The 24,252-nt window shown below is 46.1% G+C and overlaps 1 protein-coding gene across 1 annotated transcript; it reads right to left on the bottom strand.

The window, feature by feature from the left end:
* Positions 1–272: 272 nt before the first annotated feature.
* On the bottom strand, positions 273–10,993 carry Lmo2 (LIM domain only 2). Its single transcript, XM_026404426.2, has 4 exons — positions 10,953–10,993; positions 10,601–10,829; positions 5,740–5,955; positions 273–1,248 (listed from the first exon to the last, which is right to left on the bottom strand). The coding sequence occupies exons 1-4, from the start codon at positions 10,957–10,959 to the stop codon at positions 1,029–1,031; spliced, it is 672 nt and encodes a 223-aa protein (XP_026260211.1). The 5' UTR covers positions 10,960–10,993; the 3' UTR covers positions 273–1,028.
* Positions 10,994–24,252: the final 13,259 nt, after the last annotated feature.

Raw genomic sequence — 24,252 nt, 5'->3', positions numbered from 1 at the left:
GCTGAAGCGAAATGCACATTTTACAATAACAATTTAATTATTCTACATCCCTCTGAGCTGCGTGATGACCTGTTATATAATTGCCAGTAATATGGAAACCTATATAAACCTCATATACACCCTTGCAATCAATTGAGGTTTTTATTTGACCTAGAAGTAAAAGGCTTATTTACTCCTCCTTTACAACGGAAAGAGCATACCATTTTCCCGCCATCCCAGATTGTAAGTCATTATCAAATAAACAACACTGCATTTTGGTTGGTCATTTTTATTGTCTGCAGAAGTGTTTGTTTTTTTTTCTTTACTACACACAACAAATACTTTGATATAATCTAAGATAATAAAATAGTTGAACAACTTTGATTTTTTTTTTTAGATTTACATTTGTATAGAAACAATCTGTGGAACACCTCACCTTAAAAACAAGTGATTCATTAGCATTGCTTTAAATAATTGGATTAAAAGTGGTGATCTCTATTCCCAACTGAAATGTGTCTCCATGCAGTTTCCCTTGGGTCCAAAGTTTAAGGCCTTGAGAGGGTGGCCAAGGACAAAAAAGATGGCCACTCTCCTCTCTGTCCTTTCCCTGTGTAGAGGAGAGTGATTGGAACAGGGTTGTTACAAAAGCCAGGGACAAATGAAATCAATTGCACATCTCTTGTTTGCAAACATCAAAGTCATAAAGAGTCTTTATACAGCAACTCTCATCTATAGATGGGAAATTCCATCAGGATGGCACAGTGCCTGCTTGCCCCCAAATGTCCCATTCTTCCTCTAATCATGTCAGTTACTATGGATAGGCTGTGGCCATCAGTTCTCTCTAAGGGCTGCTCCTTTTGTCACACTGAAGTCTTGGCCCTTGGATTATTTCAATCAGATGCTACAGCTTGGTGCCCAGTTAAGGGTCCACCATCCCCCAAGAGATGCCTTGCCCTACCCTCAAATCCCCAAAGTGCCTAAGAGTGAAGACCCCTATGGAGACAGTGTCTTTAGTGAATACCTCCCCAAAGATGCCTGGGGACTCTGGCCTATATCATCCCGTTGATCTTAGTCCACTCGTAGATGTCCTGTTCGCACACGATGTCGGAGTTGATGAGGAGATATCTGTCCCCAACACAGAAGTGCTTCTGACAGGCGGCGCATTTGAAACACTCCAGGTGGTACACTTTATCCTTCACCCGCATGGTCATCTCGTAGGCACGGATCCGCTTGTCACAGGATGCGCACAGACCATCTTGGCCAAAAAGCCTGTGACAAAAAGAAAGAAAAACTAAGATTCAGGGCAGAGGCAATACCAGGAGAAGGGGCTGAGCAATGCAATGGGTTCCATCACGAAGGTTAAACTCCCGGGAAGCCAGGAAGCTAGGGAAAGCTGGACCAGTCTTTTCCAGGATGCAAAGAGTAGGCTGAGTGACACTGTGGCATTTCCTTTGGTGTTACTCCTTCCTCTTCTGAGCCTGCTCCCTGCCTTCAGCAACCACTCGCCACACCTCTAGGCTGCCCAGGCTACCACTGTGGAAGAGTGTCCCCTCCCAGGGGAACTTGCGCTGTAGAAGGGGAGATGGAATGAGAGCCTTGGGCTCCTTTGAGAGGCGACCCCTCAGGAGTCTTTCTGAAGCCCCCAACTCTACCATGTTGACCGCCACTATTTTACCCACAGGGAGGAGGGCCTTGAATTCCCCACAAGTTGCCAAGCCCACTGCCCCGGCTGCCAGGAGCTGCAGGAGTCTCCCTGCAGACACATGGGAGGATTAATTGTACCTCAGAGACCTAGAGAACTAGCAAGCAGCATCTCTCTACAATGAACAGAAGGTCTTAATTCATGGTCCTCGCCACCCCTTTGGCATGAATCTCTGGGGACACCTCTCTTCTAACATCTAAATCAGGACTCTCCCTAGCCTCAGCCGTTTAACCACTTATTTCAAGCAATATTCAGTATCAGGGTGGGAGATGCGACTTGGGAGAGGTCAGTGTGATGCTTCTCAAAGTACTGGTCCCAGGAACCAGCAGTCAGCTTTGCCCAGAACTTAAATACACATTCTCAGCCCTGTACCCCAACCTGACAGAAATGCTGGGGAGAAGGTTCAGCAGTCTGTGTATTAATGAGCCTTTTCAGAGAACTCCAATGCAGGCTCAAGTTTGAGAATAAGCCTTCTGAAATAGAATAATACAAGCCTGGGATCAGAAGACCCAGACTCCAGAACCAGCCCTGGGTGCCTATGTGACTCCGGTCTGGCCTTCGATTTTTCTGAGCCTCAGTGAATTGGCAGCAGTCTTAGTATCTTCCTCACTCCTGGCTATCAGAAGCATCATAAGGGCACATCAGGGCACCAAGAATCCAGGGCTAAGCCAACACCAGCTATATTTGCACACATCCCAGGTGTGATCCCAGCCATGCCTGTCTGTTGCACATCAATTTTCACACATGGCTGGTTACATAGCTTGTTAGCAGGTAGTTTCCACCTAAGACCTTTAGGACCATTTTAGGTAGATGCTTGTTCTTATGGGAAGTTTTTATTAACTTAAGAAAATTGGAGAATCCATTGGTTCATTCTTAGAATTTGCAGGGAGGTGAGGGCAATTGCCAATATTTGCGCAAAATGAGTGACTGGCCTCAGAAGAGGTGGTCTGTGGGTAGAGAACTCACTGTCAGCACCAGGGCCAGTTCAGTTCCCCCAGAATCCAGCTTTCCACTGGGTGATCACCAAGTATTTGCACCGCCTGGGAGCAAACTCATTAGTGGGGGAGAACATTTTATCCCACCGTAGCAGATGGTGGAGCTGTAGGTAACCGTAGCATTGGAGGTCACCGAGTGGAACGAGTTCTGGTTTCCTGACTGTTCAGTAAGTAAAGCTGGGGCCTAAGCAAAACGTACAGCCGAGAGAACAGTGTACTTGGATCTGAGTCCAACTGCCTGAGGTGCGGGAACCTTAAGGAAGGAGGGAGCTTATTAGAGGGCAGTCAGGGGGTAAATTACAGCACATCAGGCAGCTAATGAAGGGAAAAACAAAGAACAAATATTTGGGAAACAAGTTCAGGTCCCAGCATCACGTCTAGCCAGGTGACTTCAGCAAATGACATCCCCTGCTCACACTTCTCTGTCTTTGGCTATAAAGCAAAGGGCCCTGTAGCCCCTTCCAACTCAGGTACTCTGAGAGTCTAATAGTGGTAAAACTAAACCAGGATACTTAACTGCAGCATTAACCTCAGGAACAAAGAATTGGTGTCTCAGGCTGGGTATCCCAGGAGCAGACCCTGTGGTGAGGATTTATGTGCAAATGATTCACTAAGGCTGCCCCAGGGGAGAGGTGGCAGAGGGGGAGGAAACCAAGCTGTTGCAGTCTCAGGAAGAGCCCTTGGAGGTAGCTCTGGCCCAATGCTCAGGGAACTCTGCAATGTAAGTCACAAGTCACATTTCCAAGTCTCCCTGGTCCTAGGCAAGGCTGTGGGGCTCTGGGATTCCTGCAGTGTGTGTCTCTGGCTAAGGCCCACAGGGGTCTGTCTGGTGGAGACCTGCACACTCCGGCTCTAATGATGCTGGTTAGATGCAGGTGCTGGCTGCTGAAAGTATACCTACAGGGGACAAAGGGGTGCTGCACACAAAGAATCGAATCCAGGGATGTGGGTTGGGCACCAACTAATGGCTGCAGTTATGTTCCCAGCAACACAACAGCAGCAGGGTTTAAGTTCTTTATGAGGGTCTCATGAGTGTTTGAGGCTAAATGTCTGAAAAGGACTGTATCAGGCGAGTCAGCCATTGGAAATTCCCACAGGGAGATTATTCTAGGGTAAAGAGGGACTGAACCCCATTAGAGGACCCACTGAGTCATTCCTCCAACTTCCCTTGTTAAATCCAAGATACCGCCAGATATGCTAATGATGCTAGCAAACAAGTCCCTAGCTAAAGGACCATCCCTGCAGCAAAAATCATTTTTCTCCTCTGTCAAGAGGTGTCACATCTTAAGCTTTCTGCTGCCCATTTTAATAACAATAATATAAATATTAAAGGATGGAGGCGACGCCTGCCCTAACGCAGAGTTAATTAACATGTTGCCTGGGAATGTAGCGGGGAGAAGAATTATTTCATGTCACCAAGACACAAGTTAATTAACATTGGGTTCTCCCAGACTATTTTTTTCCTCTCCTTTTTGAAAATGGAAAAGATTAACAAGCCCAGGCAGCACTGATTTTATTCTTGAATGTTATATAAAACCGTGGAGATAGGGAGAAACCCGGCTCTTTTGACCTTACTGTATCTGCACTTCATTTAATAAGATTCAAATGATTCGACAGGGATGTAGTCAGGGGCCCAGTGGGAATCATTTACCCAGTCTGCTTTCTGACTGATTTGGCAGACTGGGACTGAGCAAAACCAGGTCTGTATTTATTGAGTTCTATTTTCTGGTGACTTAAAAAAAGAAAAGAAAAATGAACAAAATGATAATCATGATCGTTGGGGGAAAAAAAACCCTATTTTTTCAGAACAGCTAAATTTATAAGAACTTTATCTGGGAATTTTTTAGTGGAGGGGAGGGAGTTAATTCTATCTGTTTTTGAGTAAATAGATAAGCTTCCTTCACTGTGGAATTACCTGCAGCATTCCCCCTGCCCTTCACATGTAAAGTGTTTTTAGGGCAGATTAGGGATGAACTGCCCTATGGTAGCTTCCATGGGCTGGATGGGCCTAATGTTTTAGGGCTGCATGCAGACCCTCTGCCACAGGAAGATGGCCAAGAACTGACAGCTACACAGTTGATCAGATCTGACAGCAGAGGGCACAGAATCACCTCTGTGCCCTAATATGGCACAGCTAATATGGAATTATGAGATACTAGAACATTCCAGGCAAAGGTATTCATTGAGAGCTGGAAAATTCCCATGACCAATAGTATGACCCAGGGCAGAGAAGATGTCCTCAGCTCCCGTCCCACTCTGTGTTGTCAACTTCCTAGTCTACTCTTCCATTCTTTCATCTTCTTGTCCATTAGATTGGAAACTACTTCATGACACTGTCATGAGGGCCAGTTATAGAGGCAGCTAATGTCTACTTGACATGCACACACTTAGCCAAGTCCTCCACATGTATTATTCCATCCGCGCCTCCCCACTTCCTTAGAAGCAGGTACTATTACTAGCTCCATTTTGCAGATGAGGAAACTGAGGATTCCAGAAGCTTGCCCAAGGTTATGGAGCTAGGAGATAATGGTGCTGGAACTCAACCTCCCCTGACACGGGGGCCTTTGCCTTTATGCGAGTTGAATGCCGCCTTCCTACCACAAGAGTCAATGCTTGGAGCTCCATGGTGAGAATATGCTATTATTAAATTTCTCATCACATAATATTGGAATCATGCAAAAGATTTTTTTATAACCTATATATGTTTTGAAGTATTAAAATGAGCTCCCAAGAACCCACCCCCAAACTTCTTTACAGCGCCCCTCCAGTTCCTATGGCACTCCCTTATGTCCCTCCCCAATCCCATCCCCTATCTGCCTCCAGGGAGAACCACTATTCTGACTTCTGAGTTTATTCTTCTCTCGCCTTTAAAAATATTGCATTTTACCATATTGGAAGGTATCTCTGGGAGCATAATCTTGGCTGGAGGAAGAGCTGCTGCTTCTCTGCAGATTCAGCCTCCACTGCCCAACCTCCTGCGGGCAGGCACCTCAGAGCCCAAGTGGGAGCTGGGGCCATACCCCAGACTCAGATGTGCCAGGGCTTGGGAGGGTCGGGAGGTACCTGAGATAGTCCCTTCGGCAGAGCTTCCGGCCCAGCTTGTAGTAGAGGCGCCGGCCCACCTCACCCAGCCGGCAGCCACAGAGGTCACAGCTGAGGCAGTCCTCATGCCAGTACTGGTCGATGGCCTTCAGGAAGTAGCGGTCCCCGATGTTCTGCTGGCAGCCACCGCATGTCAGCAGGGATGGGGGGATCTGCAGCACCTCATCCACTGGTTCCCTGGAGAGGAGGCCAAGCATTAGGGACAAGTTTACCAGGAGGAAGAGGGGTCCTGGGGCTCAGAAATCTCTCTGGGCCAAACAGGGAAACTTACTCCATTGCTTCTGGGTAACAGAAGGAGAGGGGACAGGACAGCACACTTCAAGGTCAGATTGCCCAGAGACCCGGGGAGTCCTGAGTTAAGACAGAAGAGAGCTAGACCTCACGTCCTAGATCCTGGAAGTAACCTCAAGGCACCCAGAGGCATCCAAGGTGCCTGCAGGTGGCGCTGGACCTCTACCCACCACCCAGCACCATTGTGGACACCTCTGGCCTCCCTTTTGCTCCTTCCACCTTCTCCTCCTAGTGTCCTATGTCTTCCCAGTCCTCCCTCTTTTTGTTCCTCCCATACCCAGGACCCTAGGCACTGCCTAAGCCCAGAGAAAGCATCTGGCACCAAAGGAGTTGCTTGCTGTGGGGACATCCGACTACTGAGAGTGCTAAAATCTGCAAATCCCCCACTGAAGCCCCACGTCAGTGCACCTTAAGCCCCCCCACACACCCCCAACTCACAAAAGCAGAGAGGATGCAGAAAGAAGAAGGCAACTCAAATGATGTTAGGTTGCTTTCTCTTTCCAAGAGAAAAACTTCATCAGGATAAAATAGGAATTCTCATTTTCTTTTAACAGAAATTCTACATCCCATCCTTTCTGAATGAATCCTTGGGGGAAAATCGCAGATATTAAGGCCACAGTCAAACTGATGTAGGACATCAGTTACACTTTCCTTACATGAAAATTTTTACAACGGCAAAACTGATTTGAATAAAGATGACTTAGGAAAGAAAGTGGGAAGGGGATGAAAACAGTGATCTTAAAGAAAAGAGTGGAAGGCAATTAAACAGCCAAAGGAATCTCAATCCAGGCAATTCCTTCACAATGAGGTTTTTTTTACAAAGCCATGCGTACGGGCTCCTGTTCACTTTACTTCACTAGAACCTGAACACTTTTGATTTAAATTACTGCCAAAAGAGAAAAGGAGTGGAAGGAATGATTCTAGCACCTGCTGGGAGATAGGAAAAACTTGTTGGTTTGTAATAATTAACATGTGCTGGGGCTGGGGATGTGGCTCAAGCGGTAGCGCGCTTGCCTGGCATGTGTGCGGCCCGGGTTCGATCCTCAGCACCACATACCAACAAAGATGTTGTGTCCGCCAAGAACTAAAAAATAAATATTAAAAATTCTCTCTCTCTCTCTCTCTCTCTCTCTCTCTCTCTCTCTCTCTCTCTCTCTCTCTCTCACTCTCTCTTAAAAAAAATACTTAAAAAAAAAAAACGTGCTGTCTGGAATCTTGTTCAAATACAAATCTATTTTTTTAAGTCTATTATGTTTTTAAAAATGGACCTTCTTCCAATTGTGAAATTCCCAAAGGGACTTTCCTCTTGGGAACCTTGGAACTATAAATCTGTGTCTCCTATTTCTAGCTGGCACTCTTACCAGGTGACCTTGTGTCCTAATTGGCCTGAGCCCACAAAGCTCAGCACCTATTATACTTAAGGACAATAAGACTCAGGGCATCAGTGTTTATAGCACTTTTACAACTTCAGGTGACTCTGTCCAGGAATGGATGAAGTACTCCTTAAAAATAGTTAATTAAGGATGCTGGAATTAAATCCATGCTTTGCAGACAGAGTATAAGATTGTCTTCTTTAAATAAAAGGAAAAGTGAATTTGAAGCCAGTTTCTTTTTTTTAAAGTATTTTATTTTTTAGTTACAGTTGGACACAATACCTTTATTTTATTTATAATTATATGGTGCTGAGGATCAAACCCAGGGCCTCAAACATGCTAGGCGAATGCTCTACTGCTGAGCCCCAGCTCCCTGAAGCCAGTTTCTTTGGGGTGGGGGGGGGATCAAGATCTTAAATATTTTTAAAGAATTCACTGAGGTCTTTGTTTTTATAGATTATCCATAAGAACTTTGATTCTGCCTTCTGAAAAATAGTGACTACCTTTGGCCATTTCTCCTGCATCAATTTAGAACTGCTTCTCTTCTTTCCACAGCCCAGTCTTACTTTGGGCTTTTAAAGCACTCATGGAGCCACAACCATGCTGGATGCCCCTGATGCTGCTGCTCACCATCTGTAAAGGAGGAGAATTTGCACTCAACTGATGCAAAACTGTCTTTAAAAATGAACTCCTTGGATTGGGGTTGTGGCTCAGTGGTACAGCACTTGCTTTGCATGTGTGAGGCACTGGGTTTGATTCTCAGCATATAAATAAATGAATAAAATAAGGGTTCATCAACATCTAAAAATATTTTTTTTTTAAATGAACTGCTCTTGTTACAGGGTGGCAGAAGGGCCACCAACTGCATGACAGAGGAAATCTCTGTGTTCATGAACACTGGCTGGCTTTCTGTCTATAAACTTCATTTACATATGCCTCGGAAAGTTTTTATCTGTATTTGGAGGTATGAATGTCATGACTCAAGTTGGCTTCCAGCAAGCATGCAAGAAGCATCTAGCAAGGCATCAAGACCCAGTAAAAATGTAAAGCAAAAAGAGCAACAACAACGGTGATGGGCTGAGATGAGACAGAGGACAGACTAAGATACTGGCTCCAGCTATCTTTTTATAATTAATGATAAAGTTGGGGCTGGGGTTGTGGCTCCGAGGTAGAGTGCTTGCCTAGCATGCGTGAGGCACTGAATTCGAGTTCAATCCCCAGCACCACATAAAAATAAATGCATTCTGTCCATCTACAACTAAAAAAAAATTAATGATAAAGTCACATTATTTTGGGGGGAATGATTCAAGCCAATGACTGAGGGAGATTCACCCTCAAATTAGTATTTGACATCCTCCCAGAGCCTATCCTGGATTTCTGATAAAAATTCTCAATAATCTCCAAGAGAAAAGAGGAAAGATGGGCTGCAGCGACTTCTCACCTGGGCACACAGCAGAGGAAGGATGGGATACATATACCCCCACAGCAAGTATCTGCTGTGTTATGAAGTTAGGATGTTTCCATTTTCTAATCTCAGGGCGAAAAGCACAAACTTTGGAAAGAGCAAACTTCCTTTAGGTAACCAAACCCTCCAGATGTATCTTCTAATAAAAGGATTAGTGACTAAGTCCTGCTGCCTGGAAAAGACACTAGGCACAAATTCCTAGGATATGCTCCCTTACTGTATGACTATGGTTTTGCCCAGTCTCTGAAAACTCAGGGCTCAGGGCTCAGTTGTAATTCTAGGTGTATATATATATATACTTTAAATCCACTGTTTGCATATACTTAAAAAAAAGGAATGTTATTTTTCTCCTGAGAATTGGATTAAGGAAGCTGGGTCTTTGTTAAAAGAAACCTAGCTCCTCATAGAGCTGGTGTCTTAACCTTCAAGACTCAAGAGTAATGTTTATAATCTCATTGGATCCTGGTACTTCCTGTGTTTTATGAGAACATGCTGAGTTTTTATGTTGGCCACTGAGGGTAAAAACCCAGGTAAATAAACACCATAGAAGGCTGAAATTGGGGAGGGGGGTACGTGACTTCAAGCAGGAAAGCACAATTCTTTTAAAGCAGGAAAAGAAAAAACAAAACAAATGCCTCTTAAAAGCACAAATGGACAAGTCATTAACCAGCTCCTTTGGTCTTGTGTAACAAATCCCTTCAAAGGATTAGATGGGGACTTCAAAGGAATAAAAATTCAAAACCAGACAGCTAATGACTCTTAAAAGGGCATTTGTGTTGAGGAAAAATGATACGTTAAACACCCCTTGCTCCCCATGTTAACACTAGAGAATGGGTTGGGATATAGGTTGGGAATAGGGAATGTTCAACACAAACCAGAGCAGGGGTTCGAAAATTTGCAGCACATGGATATTGGAGCTCTGGTTTCTCCACCCCGCAATCCTTTGAAAGTGTGACATAAAAGAGAAAAAGAAAAAAACTTGTGAGACTCCACTCTCCAGAAAAAATACACCTATGCTACACAAAATGGTGCGCTAATTTTTAAGGTTCACAGACTCCCATCGGTGGATTCCGGGTGGGGAGCCAGTGCAAATACCCAAATTGATTCCGGATTAGTTGTTCTAGAAGTCTCTGGAGCCCAGAGCAAGCTCCCAGGTGAACAGGTGGACCCTCTGGTGCGCTGGTTACCCACGCTGCTGACAGCCGCTCCACCTGCGGACCCAGAAAGGGGCCGTCGGGGACTCCGGAGGCCTTCACTTGAAATATCCCCCTCTCCAGGACCAAATGGACAAAGAGAAAGGGAGCCAAGAAAGGGCAAGAAGAGAGAAGGAAGCAGAATAAAGCCCTGAACACTCTCCGGGCTCCACCTGCGCTCCTCCGAGCTCCCCGGTGCCCGCTCCAGTGCAAACTTTCTGGCCCGCGGTGGCTTTGGGGAACGTCCCAGGTAGCCCACTGGGGGCCCGCAGAGGGACCGGGCCGGATCAGGTTCCTGCCCCCTTCCTCCCGGTGGGTCTCCTGGTGCCCTCAGAGAGTCACTCGCGAGGAAGGGGGAGCCCCGCGCAAGGCAGAAGGGTCCAAGGACACGGTGCAGGCGCGCACCTGGAGCCCCGCGCGGGCCGCCGGCGCCACCCGGTCGCTCCGGGGCGCGTGGCCGCGGACACCGTGGGTGGCAGGGGCAGGGGCGCCACACTTACTCAGACGGGTCCAGGCTCTTCCTCTCGATGGCCGAGGACATTGGGGAGGGAGGCGGCGTGCCGGGCGGCGGGGGCGCTCCCTTTGTGGCGCGGGGCTGACCGGCTGCTGGGGCTCGGACCCCCTCGGGTGCTCGGGCGCCGCCGCCGCCGCCGCTCCTGCGCCTCCTCTTGCTCCGGCGCTCCGGCGGCGAGCTCGCCCCTCCGCGCTCAAGGACAGTCACCGCGCTCCCTTCAAACGCCAAAGAGAGAGAGCGAATCACCGGGCTGCGGGCGCGCGGCGGCCGAGACGGGGGCCGGGGAGCGCAGCCTGGCCCCGGGCGGCTGCAGCAGCTGCTGCTACTCAGGACTTAACCTTCCATCCCGGTCCCGCCGCCGCGCCGCCGCCGCCGCCCGGTCCCGCTCGCGCGCTGTCGCCAGCTCCGCGTCGCCCGCGGGGATGGTGCGCGCCCGCCCGGCTGCCGGGAGCCCCTCGCACCTTCGGCCAGTGTCGCGGCGCGCCGCTCGCCGCCGAGGGCAGAGAGGGGGCGGCGGCCTGGGGGCGGGGAGGGGACCTAGCCTCTCTCCCCGGGCTTCCTCCTCTCTCGGGAAGGTCTATTTTCGCTCAGCTTCCCTCTGTCTCTGGTTTCATTTCCTTTTTCCTGATCACGATTCAAATACAATAGAAGGAAATCACATTTAAAGAGACAGATGCCCGTCCCCCCTCCCCTTTTTTTTTCTTCCTATTTTTTTTTTTTTTTTAAACGGGGCTCCTGGGGATTAGCAATACAAACAGCAGCAGCAGCAGGACTGACTTGCCTTCTTAAAGGGGCCAGCGTCGGGGACAGAGTCGCTCAGTGAACACCTATCCTTGGAGAGGAGGCTAGGCTGCCACTAAATCATTCTTCAGGGCTTCCCCTCTTCCGCGTTTCCCTTTTGGTTTAACTAAGGCCGAAAGTATCCACCCGGCATCTCAAGCAATAAAGAATGTGAAATAAGCACCTACAGGAATGCAGGCGTTCCGAGTGGCTGTCGCGCGCGCCCGTCCCGGGTTCGAGGTCCCAGGTCCACGGTCGCGGTGCGCGCGGATGCCCCGGACAGCGCGGCTCTGCTGGCGGCGGGCTTGTAGCTGCGTCTGCGCTCCAGAGAGGCAACTGGAGCTGTGCGAGCAGGGAACGCACGGGCTGGGTACGCCTGAGCAGTGCTGGGGACAGCTAATCCTGTAGGGAGGGTGGCTGGGAGGGACCACGTTGGTCTGGGTCTCCTCTCCATCTGCTGGCGGCAGAATTCCCTCCCTCAGCATCTTTCAAAGAGCGAACTCCTGCGGTTAGACTAACCGCCCCCCCCCCCGTAAAGTGCCAGTAATACCCGAGCAGAGAAAGTGTTTTTCCAAAGATCAAGAACATTAATTGAAAGATGATTTTGCCCAAAGTCAAAGAAAACGGAGGCAGACCTCATTTGGGCTTTCAGGTTTCTCCTTCAAGCTCGAGGCTGAGTGCTAGGAAGAGAAAGGAATGCCAAAGGGGAGAGGAGGCGGCAAATAGGTTGCCCTTCCATGGAGAAAAACTTGAGTACCTCTGGGCCTCAGAGTTCCGTGAAAATGTCTGCGTTCAGAAATTATTATTCAAGGCCTATTTGTGTATGATGCAAGCCATCAGGCTTGTAAAGAGGAAACGATCAAGTATTTTCAGAATCTGTAGTTTTTATATGAATAGCATGGATCATCACGGTCACAGACGTTTTATTCCCATTTGAAGCTTTATCTTCCCTGTTCAGAGCCAGATCCTCACACATATGACCTGGAATTACCATTGTCTTTGGATTCTTGTCATTTTCTTGTCTTCCTAAGCTAAGGCTTGGGTCCCTAATTTGTATGATTAAAACGTGTGTGTGTGTGTGTGTGTGTGTGTGTGTGTGTGCTCTCGCAAGTGCCCTTTTGTATGCTTATGTCAAAGGAAGCCTCATAGGCACCTTTGGGTCCAAGGTGGACCTTCAGTATGTAAAAATGACAATTTCCTGATCAGACCTTGTTTTCAACTTAAAAAAGAAAATCCCTAGAATTTTTAGCCAAGCCTAAATTATGTGATAAATATGATAAATATGTAATCACTGTACTTTCATTTCTATCAGAAAGGAGAATAAATATATAGGTTGTGATTGACATTCTAATTATAATCAGTTAATGTGATAATTAATACTGGGACTCTGGAACCAGGCTACTTGGGTTTGATTTAGGTTCTTAACTCATCAGCTAACGTGAGCAGGGAAAATTACTAAATCTAAGGAGGTCGTGTTTGGTAAGTGGTTGAGTAATCCAGCTGCTTCTGTTCTAACCCACTTTGAACCACCTGTGTGAACTTGGGCTAACAACAGGATCCTCATCTATAAAATGAGAATGACAGAATTGATTACATGGATTGCTGTAAGGATTAAACAAATTAATGTGTGCAAAGTGTGGCACATAGATTTGTAATGGGATCAGGGTAATAATTGTTACAAAATGTATTGCATGGAAAGCAATGGACATATATTAAATTATCATAAATGGCAGTTGCTATGTTTTTTCAAAAAGATCATTGAGATAAAACAAGTTGGAAATTAAATCTAAAGTTTAAATGGAGATTTAAAATAAGAATTTCTCACTTGAATTTAAACAAACAGCTATTTCCCAGTGTGTGTGTGTGTGTGTGTGTGTGTGTGTGTGTGTGTGTTGGGTCTTGTTTGAGACAGGGTCTGACTATGTGGCCCAGGCTGACTTCAAACTCACAATCCCCCAGCCTCGGCCTCCTGAAGAACTGCAGGCACACACCATTGCCCCCAGAAACATTCCCTATTTTTAAAAAGCAAATAGAGCAAGAACCCTTTGCCTCATTCCCTTCTGCTCCTAAACAAAACGTAAATGCCTTTTCCTTTTTAATGTTCATTAAAATGGAACAACTAGATGCTTTTTGTGCATCTGCTTGCTTTTATTAAACCTGATAAAGTTGTTACTTTTCTTGCAACCATTTTCCATGAGGCTCAAGTCAGTTGTTAAAATTAAAGTATCCTTGGGTTCCAAAGGTAACCTCAAAATGGCCAACTTTGGGGCATAAACTTTTCTTTAAATAATATTCTTCTGCTTTGACGAGTGTGTCAAGAGAAAGAGATGACTGCGTATGACTTTGGGTCAGTTTCTTATCTTTCACAACTCTTTGGGGAGAACTTCCTGGAGAAGGTGCATATTTGAAATGGTATCTTAAGATTTCAATTTCACACACAGTGGTTGTAAGAAATAACTTCCTACTGGCAGGATTTCATTTCTATTCAACGGGCAATTAAATCCCTCAAATTTAAGTTTAACATTTAGAATCAAGTCTCAAAATGTGTTTTTATTATGAATAATCTTAAAGCAATCATGACCTTATTGTATCCTCCCATAGCAACCAGAGCCTTCTTTATGCAGGAGAGAGAGTCAGTCGCAATGAGGCGATTTGAACATGTAAAGTAGAGGAAATCTGTTCTTGATCCCTACACAATGGGACTGAAATTTAATTCCTTCTCCCTCTCTCCCCACTCCTTGCAAATCTCAAATACCCTGAAATTTAGAAATGTTCCAAGTTTTCCTTCCTGAATAAGAATGTTGGAAGAAGACTGAATCAGTGTGCATGATGAATCTGACCCCAGATGGATCATATTTTTTTTTTCCAGTGGGCATTTTCTATTCTTTCAGCTTATTACATTTACAATTGTTTTCTAGGGAAGAACAGTTTCAAGTGACTGAGACTACATTCCTTTGCTAAAGTGGACTTCTGATAGAAATGTAAATGCAAATGTCATTGGGAAAATGCTAACGATGACAATGTACCTCTTTTCCCCCCAACCATTAGAAGCCAAGTTGAACATATGCCTTGCTAGTGGTGACATTCACAGAAATAAAAATATCTCTAATGTGGCTTCAGCTCCCATGCAAAATTCTTTAAACTATCGGGTTGTCACAGGCATCTGGCTCCCAAGCTCATTCGGAACATTTCAGGGTCAGTTGATGGATGTGTTTGCACAAAATGTTGGTTCTATTAGTAACCTCAGTGATAAATAAAGTCTGGTTTCCTATACAATAGAAAAGGGCCCTGAATAAATCTTCTAAAAAAAAAATCCATATCAACTGAAGGTTAGGAGAATGAGCACAGCTCAGCTGTTTACTTGCTGTGTGATTTGGGGGAAGTTACTTCACCTTTCTGAACCTCAGTTGCTATAGGCCACATGGGTCTCCTGGAATAGTAAGACTCAGCAGGGCAAAGATTAGGGTAAACCACGGGGATGCCTACTCACCTCGTAGGAATTTTCCTAGGATTCAATATGATAACGTGTGTAAAAACGCTTTGCACAGCAGTGATGCAATGATAGCTGTTGCCATTACCCCATCTTTCAGAAATGATCACCACTGTATCAGGAAGCAACAATCTCCCAGCCAATCATGACATCTGCCAGAGAATGTGAAGACTGGGGTGTTGCCGACGAACCAAAGTGAGCTCGTGACATCGGCAGACTTCAGGCTTTGGGAGCTCCATCTTTCAGCCATGAGCTTAGGACTGTGCCCAGTTGGGCCCTGGGTAGGCTGCTACAATGTCATTGCTTCAGTCACATCCCTGATTTGTCTCTCCGATTTTCTCCCTTCTAATCTTTTGCAACTAAAAAAGGGGCAAAACCAAGTGCTACAAGAACTGTCCCCATGTTGGAAGCCATGCAACATCTCCACAGCAAGTTCTTAGCAGAGGTAAGCCCATAGCGTGTTCCAGTGTCAGGAGCCTGAGAATGTGACTTCCTAGCTGTCTCCTTAGAACGGGAGCCCAAAAGCTCCTCCCTCCTGGGTTTCACCCATCCCTGTTCCACCTGCAGCAGCTCTGAATTTATTGACCTTGACCTCTGCACTTTAGTTTCCATGTCTGTAAAGTGGGAATATGCAGCGTATATATCTCACAGAGCTTTTATAGGATTCTATGAATGAAACTTACTATATGTCAATTTCAGAGAGGAAATTGACATATAGTAAGTGTCTATGAAATACGGAAGCCTCCATGGCCATCTTTAATGTAATATCTTGAAGAGATTCCGGGTGTAAGATAGTTGGACCCCCACTGATAATTCGAACCCTTTGATGGTCGAGGCAAACGAGACATAGAGTCCGCCGTTTCTTCTTCCCCTGTGGTCTCCATTGAACCCTTTTCCACTTCTCTCTTGGGTACTGGACCCTAAGCTTATTTGTTGTTCAAAGTGAGAGTTGGAGTGGAGGTGCTTCATGGAGTGGAGCTGACTCTGTGCAATCTCTCCCTTCTCTGTAGCTAGGTGGAGACAGACACACCTGAGTGACACATCACAGTGTCCGGGATCCTGGACTGAACATTTGAGATCCAAACTCCTAACTGTGGCCCAGGCCCTATTAGCTGGCCTCTCTTATCCTGCTGACCTCTTCTCTCCTCACTTCCTGGTGGAGTCACACGGGCCTCCTTCCTGCTCCTTAAGACAAATGGAGCTGATGTCTGGACGGTTTTTGCCTTTGTACTTTTGCCTGAGATGCTCTTTCTCTACATGATTCCTTAGCTCTCATGTGCTTCATTAAGTCTCTGTCCAGAGATCTTATCCTCAGAAGGGCCTTTTAAAATCCCGCTTTTCATCACTCTCTATTCCCCGGATTTTCTCCCTAGTATCAGCACAACTTCCTCTTTACTACCTATGCATTTGCAGGTGGTTGTTGTTTTGTTTTTTGGTGCTGGGGATTGAACCCAGGGCCTTGTGCATGCCAGACAAGTACTCTACCAACTGAGCTATATCCCCGGGCCCACATTTGTATGGTTGTATTGTCAGGCTTTGTTTTGGCTTTTCTTCTTGATGAGAATGTAAATTCCGTGATGATAGAAACTCTTCTGATTTGTTTCCAGTTGGGTCTTTAGCACCCAAAATGTGTCTAGCCCATGACTGGCCCTCAATAAATAATCTTTGAGTCAATGAAATATAAATGGCAGCCCTCCCCCCTGAACAAAGCATGCAGGCACAATGCTAAGGTAAAAGTAGAGAAGGAATCTGAAGGCACCTTTTCCTTCAGAATTGGGGGAGATTGATTTTGTTGGGGGGGGAGCAGTTACTGGGGATTGAACCCAGGGATGCTTAACCATTGAGCCACATCCCCAGCCCTTTTTTATATTTTATCTAGAAACAGGGTCTTCCTGAGTTTCTTAGGTCCTTGCTAAGTTGCTAAGGCTGGCTTCAACCCTGCGATCCTCCTTCCTCAGCCTCCTGAGCTGCTAGGATTACAGGTATGTACCACTGGGCCCAGTTAAGATCGATTTTTTTTTTTTTTTTTGACAGAGATCAGGCTCTTGGCTGCTAGAAATGCTAAGGCACTGTCAGCAACGATGGCATTCTGACACATGACCCTCCTCTGCAGTCCCCCCTCCCACAAAGACTGATGTGTAAATGACAGTGAATCTACATGCAAAAGTAGGGGCTTTGGAGACAGGTTTATGTCTGACTCCTGGCTCTTTGACATGGTTTTAGGCAAGTTATGTAACAGCTCTGAGCCTCAGTTTCATTATGTGCCAAATAGGGATAATGATCTCTTTATCACAGGGTTGTAAGAATAAAATGAGATCATGCATGCCAAATGCTTAGCACAGTGATCAACATGGAGTAAGCACTCGATGGTGGCAGCTATTATTAGAATTAATTAAGCCAAGAGAACCTCTGTCAGGAGCAGAGTCAATCAGGGCAGGCTATTCTTGGCTGGAGATATATGTATGATGAATGGTGCCACATGGGAGCTCAGCGCAAGCCAGGGTGGGGTCAATGTCCTTGCAGGGGTTCTTGTCTTACCTTTCCTGCTAGGGCCACCCTTGTGCGACAGGGGGGTTAAGTTCACAGAAGCCTCGCTCAGCCTCAGGTCAGAGAGGCAACATCAAGAGGAAGTGCCAGGAGCTAGCCCTAGTCACTGACTCTTCAGAGTCAGGAACTCTGGTGTAGGACAGTGAACCCTAGACCGTGGGGACCAGGCCCCTGCTGGGGAAGCTGAGTTTTCCAGCTTTGCTTCATAACTGAGGGCACTGAGCCTGCCAGAAGAAGGTGGCTCTGCCCTTTATGATGACATCTGCCTTCTGCCACCTGTCTCCCTGCCTTCCTGAGTGCAAAACCTCAGTGAGAAGGAGCAGAGCTGGGATCTCCCCCAGGGTGCTTTTGAGAAATAACCATCACTGAGGTTAGGTACCCTTCAGCACAAACCAGGGAAAGAGCTGTTGGTCCCTTCTTGCCAGTTTTCTCTGCTTCCCTTCAGGCCCCTCTCCTGTGCCTTACTGCTAAACTCTCTGGAGTGCCACTCTCTCCCCTATCAGCACCCAGCTCAAGGATTTGCACGGTTCCCTATTGCCTGTGACCCTTCATGCATTGTTGAACCTTTTGAGACCTTAGTTTTCTCATGTTTCTAGAGGGAGGAGATGGACTCGAAGGTTAGAGTTGAAACTGTCTGTGTGATTCTGTCGTTCTAGCAGTTTAAGACCCAATTCCCCAGGCCTCCATTAAGGTGCCCTATAACCCTGCCCAGAGCTCTTGGCTCTGGGACCTAGGTAGGTGCCTGGTTAGAGTTCATGTGTGAACAGCTTCTTGCCACTTCAAAAGAGGACTCTTGCCTTACGTTCTTGGAGAAGTCATGATTTTTATTTTTTTGCTACCTCCCAGGATGCTGACAGAAATTTGAAGATACTCACTACTTCCTTTTGAATTGAGATGAATATCATACCCATTTCAATGTCAATTTCAATATCACACCCATGTTATCAATTCTCAAATATTCACAGTGACATTCACAAAGTCCTGAAGGTCTCCACATTGGTGAGGAAGGTGTCCCCAGAATCAGGATTGAGGATGGTTCATCACTGTTAGTCATAGACCTGGTAGTTAGAATTATAACACTCCCAGCAGAAAATAGCTTCATGACATTGGATTTGGCATTGATTTCTTGGATATGACCTTAGAGGCACAGACGACTAAATTAAAAATGGACAAATTGGACTACATCAAAAAAGACCTCTTAGCACCCAGCAGACTGAAAAGGCACCTCCTGAGAGTTAATAAAGAGATAATACATCTACAAATAAAGAGAAACTGCATCTACACATGATCTGTCTGGTGGGAGGTGAAGATCCTGAACATAGAAAGAACTCTTACAACTCAACAACTGCAACAAAAAAAAAAAAACAAACAACCCAGTTAAAAAGTGGACCAAGAACTTAAATAGACGTTTCTCTAAAGAAGACAAAATACACGGCCAATAGCGATGTTGAAAAGATGTTCAACATCACTAGCCATTAGAGAAATGTAAATCAAAACCACAATGAGATAACACACCCATCAGGATGGCTATTATTTGAAACAAAACAAAACAAAATTAAAAAACAGGGGCTGGGGGTGTAGCTCAGTGGTAGAGCACATGCATGTGGTCTTGGCTTTCATCCCTAACACCAAACCAAACAAAAACCTAAAAACAAAAAACCCCCACAAACAAACCAACAATCAGAAAATAACAGGTGTTGGTGAGGATCTGGAGCGTTGGGAACACTTGTACATTATGGCTGACAGGGATGCAAAACGGGAGAGCCCCAATGGAAAACAGCACAGCAGTTTCTCAAAAACTTAATAATAGACTTACCATGTGATCCAGCAATTCAGCTTCTGCATGTATGTCCTAAACAACTGAAAACAGGGACTCAGACAGATGATTTGTACACTGCTGTTCATAGCAGTTATTATCCACGATAGCCAAAATGTAGAAGCAACCAAGAGTTCATGGAAAGATGAATGGATTAGCAAAGAGTGGCATCTGGGTACAGTGCGATATTATCCACCCTAAAGAGGAGCAAGTTCCAATACATGTTGCCTATACAGATGGACCTTGACAACACTGAGCTAAGTCAAATAGGCCAGGCAGGACAAACACTCTGTGATTCCACATTTCTGAGGACCCTAGAGTTCCTGGAGATCATTTCTTAAAGACAGAAAGTAGAATGGTGGTTGCCAGGGCCTGTGGGCAGAGGGGACTCATGGATGAATGGGTAAAGCATTTCCGTTGGGGAAGATAAAAAAAAAAAAAAATGTTCTGGAGATGAATGGTGGTGGTGGTTATACGACAACGTGAATGTGAGTAATGCTGTACTTGGGAATGGTTAAATAGTAAATTTTATGTTGCATATATTTTACCACTTGCACCAAAAATACCTGGTAAGAATTAAAGACCATTCCCCAGGTGCATCTCTGTCCTAGGTGCAGAATTCCACATGTCAGGAAGCCCGTAGCCCTCACAAGCTCTCCAGCCTCTGAACAACCCTAGTATGGTGAGGCCGTCCCATGAGCTCTGAGACAGTTTTCAGGTCCCCAGTGGCAATCCCTACCCACTTAGGCCTTTGTGAACAGTACCAGTCCCTGGTACCTGCAGAACTTTCTTTGCAGAAGAACACAGGGCTCCAAATAAAGGTAAAAAGTGTGTCATTTCTTATTATATAAAGCCACATCATTAAAGGAACTCAACACTCTTACATACATCTGCCCTCTCTGAGAATCTAAGAATGAAAAGAAAGTGTAGCAGGCACTGGATCCATTGTGGGGTGGGGAGGGAGGATCTTATATGTACTATATATATATTTGGTACTGGGGATTGAACCCAAGGGCGCCCAGGGGTGCTCTGCCACTGAGCTATATCTCCAGCCCTTTTTACTTTTTATTCTGAAGCAAGGTCATGGCTAAATTGCTGAGGATCTCACTAAGCTTGCCGAGGCTGGCCAGGAGCCTGTGATCCTCCTGCCTCAGCCTCCCAAGTCTCTGGGATTATGTGTACACCACCACACTCAGCTATTAAAGTCACTCTAATGCCCCTTCAGGCCTCAGCCCATTTCCAAAGGTGGCAGAGCTGCTCTGGGCCAGCTGAACCTCTTCTCTCATGCTTTCAGGCTACCAGGTCTCCACTCTTATTACAGAAGGCAGCTTGGGTCATATATTGCAAAGGATGAGCTATTTTAAAATATTCCATTTGTATTTACTGCATGGCCCTCCATCTGGAAATACCTTTTATCTGGCAACTTTTGCAAAGTGAACTGAATCTTGAAGGAGGTTCTGGCAGGTTTATGCTGGCTTTTCTATCATTCCAATGAGTTATTTCCATCCTGACCTTCGCAAGGGTTGAGCAATCATGATTTGGTATTGGAAACGGGACTGGCATGGAATGGCAGCAAGTCTTCCAGACCCTGAGAGGCATCTTTTTAGCCCTAAAAACACCCACTTGGAGGGCATGAAGTCTAGCAGATTGCTGTCCACGCTCTCCCTGCGATAAAGAATCATTTCCTTAGAGAAGTCCTCCCCACGGTGCCCCCATGACTAGGTCGGGACCCACGGTTACAGATCCTGCTCCAAGTTCAAGTCACATTTTATAATTCCGCATTTCATAATTGCTAGATTTTTCCTGGCTTCCCCCAACAACTGCAAGCACCTTCTGCTCAGAATTGAAACTGTAGCTCAGTATGGGACACACGAGAAATATTGAATAAATGAATGAATGAGTTACATAATTAAATCCATCTTACCTGCCTGCCTCTCCACCTGTGACTTCAAAATCCAGGTTGAAAAAAAAAATCTTCTTTTCAGAAAATGATAGGAACCCTCTGGTTTAGGTAACTAGGAGAAAGGAGAAAGAGAAAGAAAGAAAAAAAAGACTCCTTATCTTCAGTTGGGGGAATGTTTCCACGGGTCCTTGATAAACTAGGGGAAAATGTCCTCAGGGCTTTCCGATAGGGGACAGTGTCCTTGATACAGCACTGGGTGGGGCAGGCGGAGCTTTGGCACCAGGCAAAGGAATAGATTCTAACGGTTTTCTTGCTGGTTGAAGGGGCTGCTTCCTGCCCAGCTTCCCCCCGACACACACACACTTCTTGTTCTTCTTCATGTACCAGCCCAGCTTATACATGTGAACGAGTGGCCCCTTCTCCAAACGTGTTGGGGGTGGCCTGTCAGGAGTTGTCCTTATCGCTACTAGGTGGCCTTTCAGTTGGATCTCCGCTGGCCGGAGGACAGTTCTGTTAGTCTCTGACATCCCTTTGAGCCTCATTGATCCCTCCAAAAGTTGGAGAGAGCAGCTAGCTTCCCGTTTGATAGGAGAGGAAATTAGACCAAAGCCTTTCAGATCTTAAGTCTGCCGAAACTCAAGAGTCCCAGGGCACCTACTCATTAGATTTTGGCATTCTTGCTTTTTTTTTTTTTTTTTTTTGAGAATTTATTTTCAAGAGGAAGGAGGACTTCCTGAGGTAAAATTCAACACAGAGACCACATCACCTAGTGAGTGGCATTGGTTGGATTTGCCTTTTGAGGAGTTCGGACAAAAGATATCAGTTCTAAGTAGATATACCTGTTGTTGCAAATAATAGCTACCTTTTATTGAGCACTTATTATGTGCTGGGCAATTTTTAATGTTTTGTCTTATTTAATCCTGATCAAGAGCTCCTGAGATCGGTGATAGTAGTAATTCCAAGTTTACAGGTAACAGAAACTGAAGGAGAAGTTTAACAACATGCCCAGGGACCTCCAGCTGCACACAGGAGATCAAATTTAAGTCTCAGTCTTCTGACTCTATAACTTCACCCTCTTCACTATGCCAATGTCCCCTGAATTTCCTACATTCGCATGTGAACAGTACATATTCTTAGGCCCAAGTCTGCCAGACGGAAACTTTCAGGGACATCAGAAGGCCTTTTCCAGTCTAAAGCAGCCTCCCTTGATCCCAGGACAAACACTACTATTTTATCTTCATTGCGATACTTCTCTCTATCGAATGTGTTCTTTTTCCCATATTTTATATTTTCTTATTTATGTATTTGCATGTTATCCTTCTTCTCCACTAAGGAATAAGCTCTCTTATGACAGAGAAAAGACATCCAAAGTTTTATCTCCTGGACATCGAACACAGGGTAGTGCTTAGTAAGTACAAAATATTCAGTCATTGAATAAATTAGTAGACTCTGCCAAAGCACCTTGTGAAGAATTATGAGTGTGGACCCAGGCTCTGGGGGAAAGAGGATCAGGTAGAATACCCATGTGTCTCCTGAGGCTGTGCAGAGGTACGTGTTGGCACTTAGGCAAGGTATTTTCCATCCTAGAGAAAGAAACTCAATCCTAAGAAAGTTAAGTTCAAGCCGGACACAGTGGCACACATCTGTAATCCCAGCAGCTCAGGAGGCTGAGGCAGGATTGTGAGTTCAAAGCCAGCCTCAGCAACTTAGCAAGGCCCTAAGCAATTTAGTGAGACCCTGTCTCTAAATAAAATATAAAAAGGTCTGGGGATGAGGCTCGGTGGTTGTGGCCCTAGATTCAATCCCTAGTACCAAAAAAAAAAAAAAAAAAAGTTCAGTTCATGATGACACAGTGAGTCAGAAGGAGAACCGGGCAAATGTGGCCCTTTCCTTCAAGGACCTTTCTCTCTTCCTTAGGAAGTCAAAATGAACACACACATCACGGAGAACAAATGCACCTGTGCAGTGAGATGCTGAGTGGGGTGAGGGGCCCTTGGAGTGGGAGCGGGCCTGGAAGGCCACCTGGAGGAGGTGGCCGTGGACCTGCCCCTCAGTGAGTACATACCTGGGAGCGCCTCGTATCGGGCTCATACTATGATGTTTGCACAGTGTTTCCTTTGGTCCTTACCACCCCCAATGAAGTAAGTATCGTGACCCTCGTTCTGTGGTTGAGGAAACCCAGCCACACACAGGCTAAGAAACTTGCTCCGGTTCACAGAGCTGTCAGACTAAGGAGGGATGTACAGTCAGTGGCTTCTAAACTGGCTCTCTTAACCAAACCAGCAGGGAGAGGTACGTTTGGCAGAAAACAGCCCAAGTAAGGGTTGTGGGTGTGGGGTTAGGAGTTCGAGGTACAGTACAGGGGTAGTGAGGGATAATTCTGAGACTGAGTCTGATGTTCTTTCTCTTTTCATTTCTCCCCCTTTTTGTGGGGACCAGATTTGATGACATCAGTCAATGCCCTTTCAGTCTGGCACAGCATAGGAGACAGCAAGGCCTAGACCAGTGACATGGTATTGCTGGGTTTATGGTGCACAGAGAGAGTGGCCTGTTCATGGGGGAAGACAGCAAGCCCAATGTTTCGTGAAATCCAGCTCCTGGAATGTGGCCTTAGCCAGGTGCACATGCAAATTAGCCTGGTGACAATCTTCAGCAGCAGGCTTGCTTTGGAAAGCCCAGGAGGGGAAGTTTCAGCCACAATGGGAAAGGAGCGGTGGGGGGAGGAGAGATTTATCACTTTGGTGGTTTGTCTGGTGGCTACCTTTCTCAGATATGTGACATATGCTAAGTCAGGGATCCCCTAGGAAGGATGCTTGTGCTCTGGCAGGGGGCACCATGGTGAGTGGTATTCCTCAGCGTGTGATGGGCTGGGCTGTGGTCATTACCTGCAATGGCTGGATGACTCCCTAAGCCAGCATAACTCTCAAGTCAGATGCAGGCCATGAAGGCATAGGCTGACGTGGGGAAGGCTGTCACAAGATGTGCAAAGGAGGAAGGGTGCTTGGAGCACATTTAGCTCTGCATGGGCTCTCAGCCAGGCATCATAACTGGGGTAAAGATAGCTGGGCAACCTGGAAGGATCTAGAAGTGCAGGCCACACCC

This window comes from Urocitellus parryii, chromosome 4 (genome assembly GCF_045843805.1).
Source record: "Urocitellus parryii isolate mUroPar1 chromosome 4, mUroPar1.hap1, whole genome shotgun sequence".
Taxonomy (NCBI): Eukaryota; Metazoa; Chordata; class Mammalia; order Rodentia; family Sciuridae; genus Urocitellus; species Urocitellus parryii.
This window is presented reverse-complemented; position numbering and strand designations above follow the sequence as displayed.

What these genes read in the sequence shown, in the direction of transcription:
- Lmo2 (XM_026404426.2), bottom strand. An exon ending in AAGAGCCTGGACCCGTCTGA is followed by an intron (nt 5,956 to 10,600) that starts GTAAGTGTGGCG and finishes CCTCCTCTCCAG; the next exon opens with GGAACCAGTGGATGAGGTGC. An exon ending in TGCCGAAGGGACTATCTCAG is followed by an intron (nt 1,249 to 5,739) that starts GTACCTCCCGAC and finishes TTTTTGTCACAG; the next exon opens with GCTTTTTGGCCAAGATGGTC.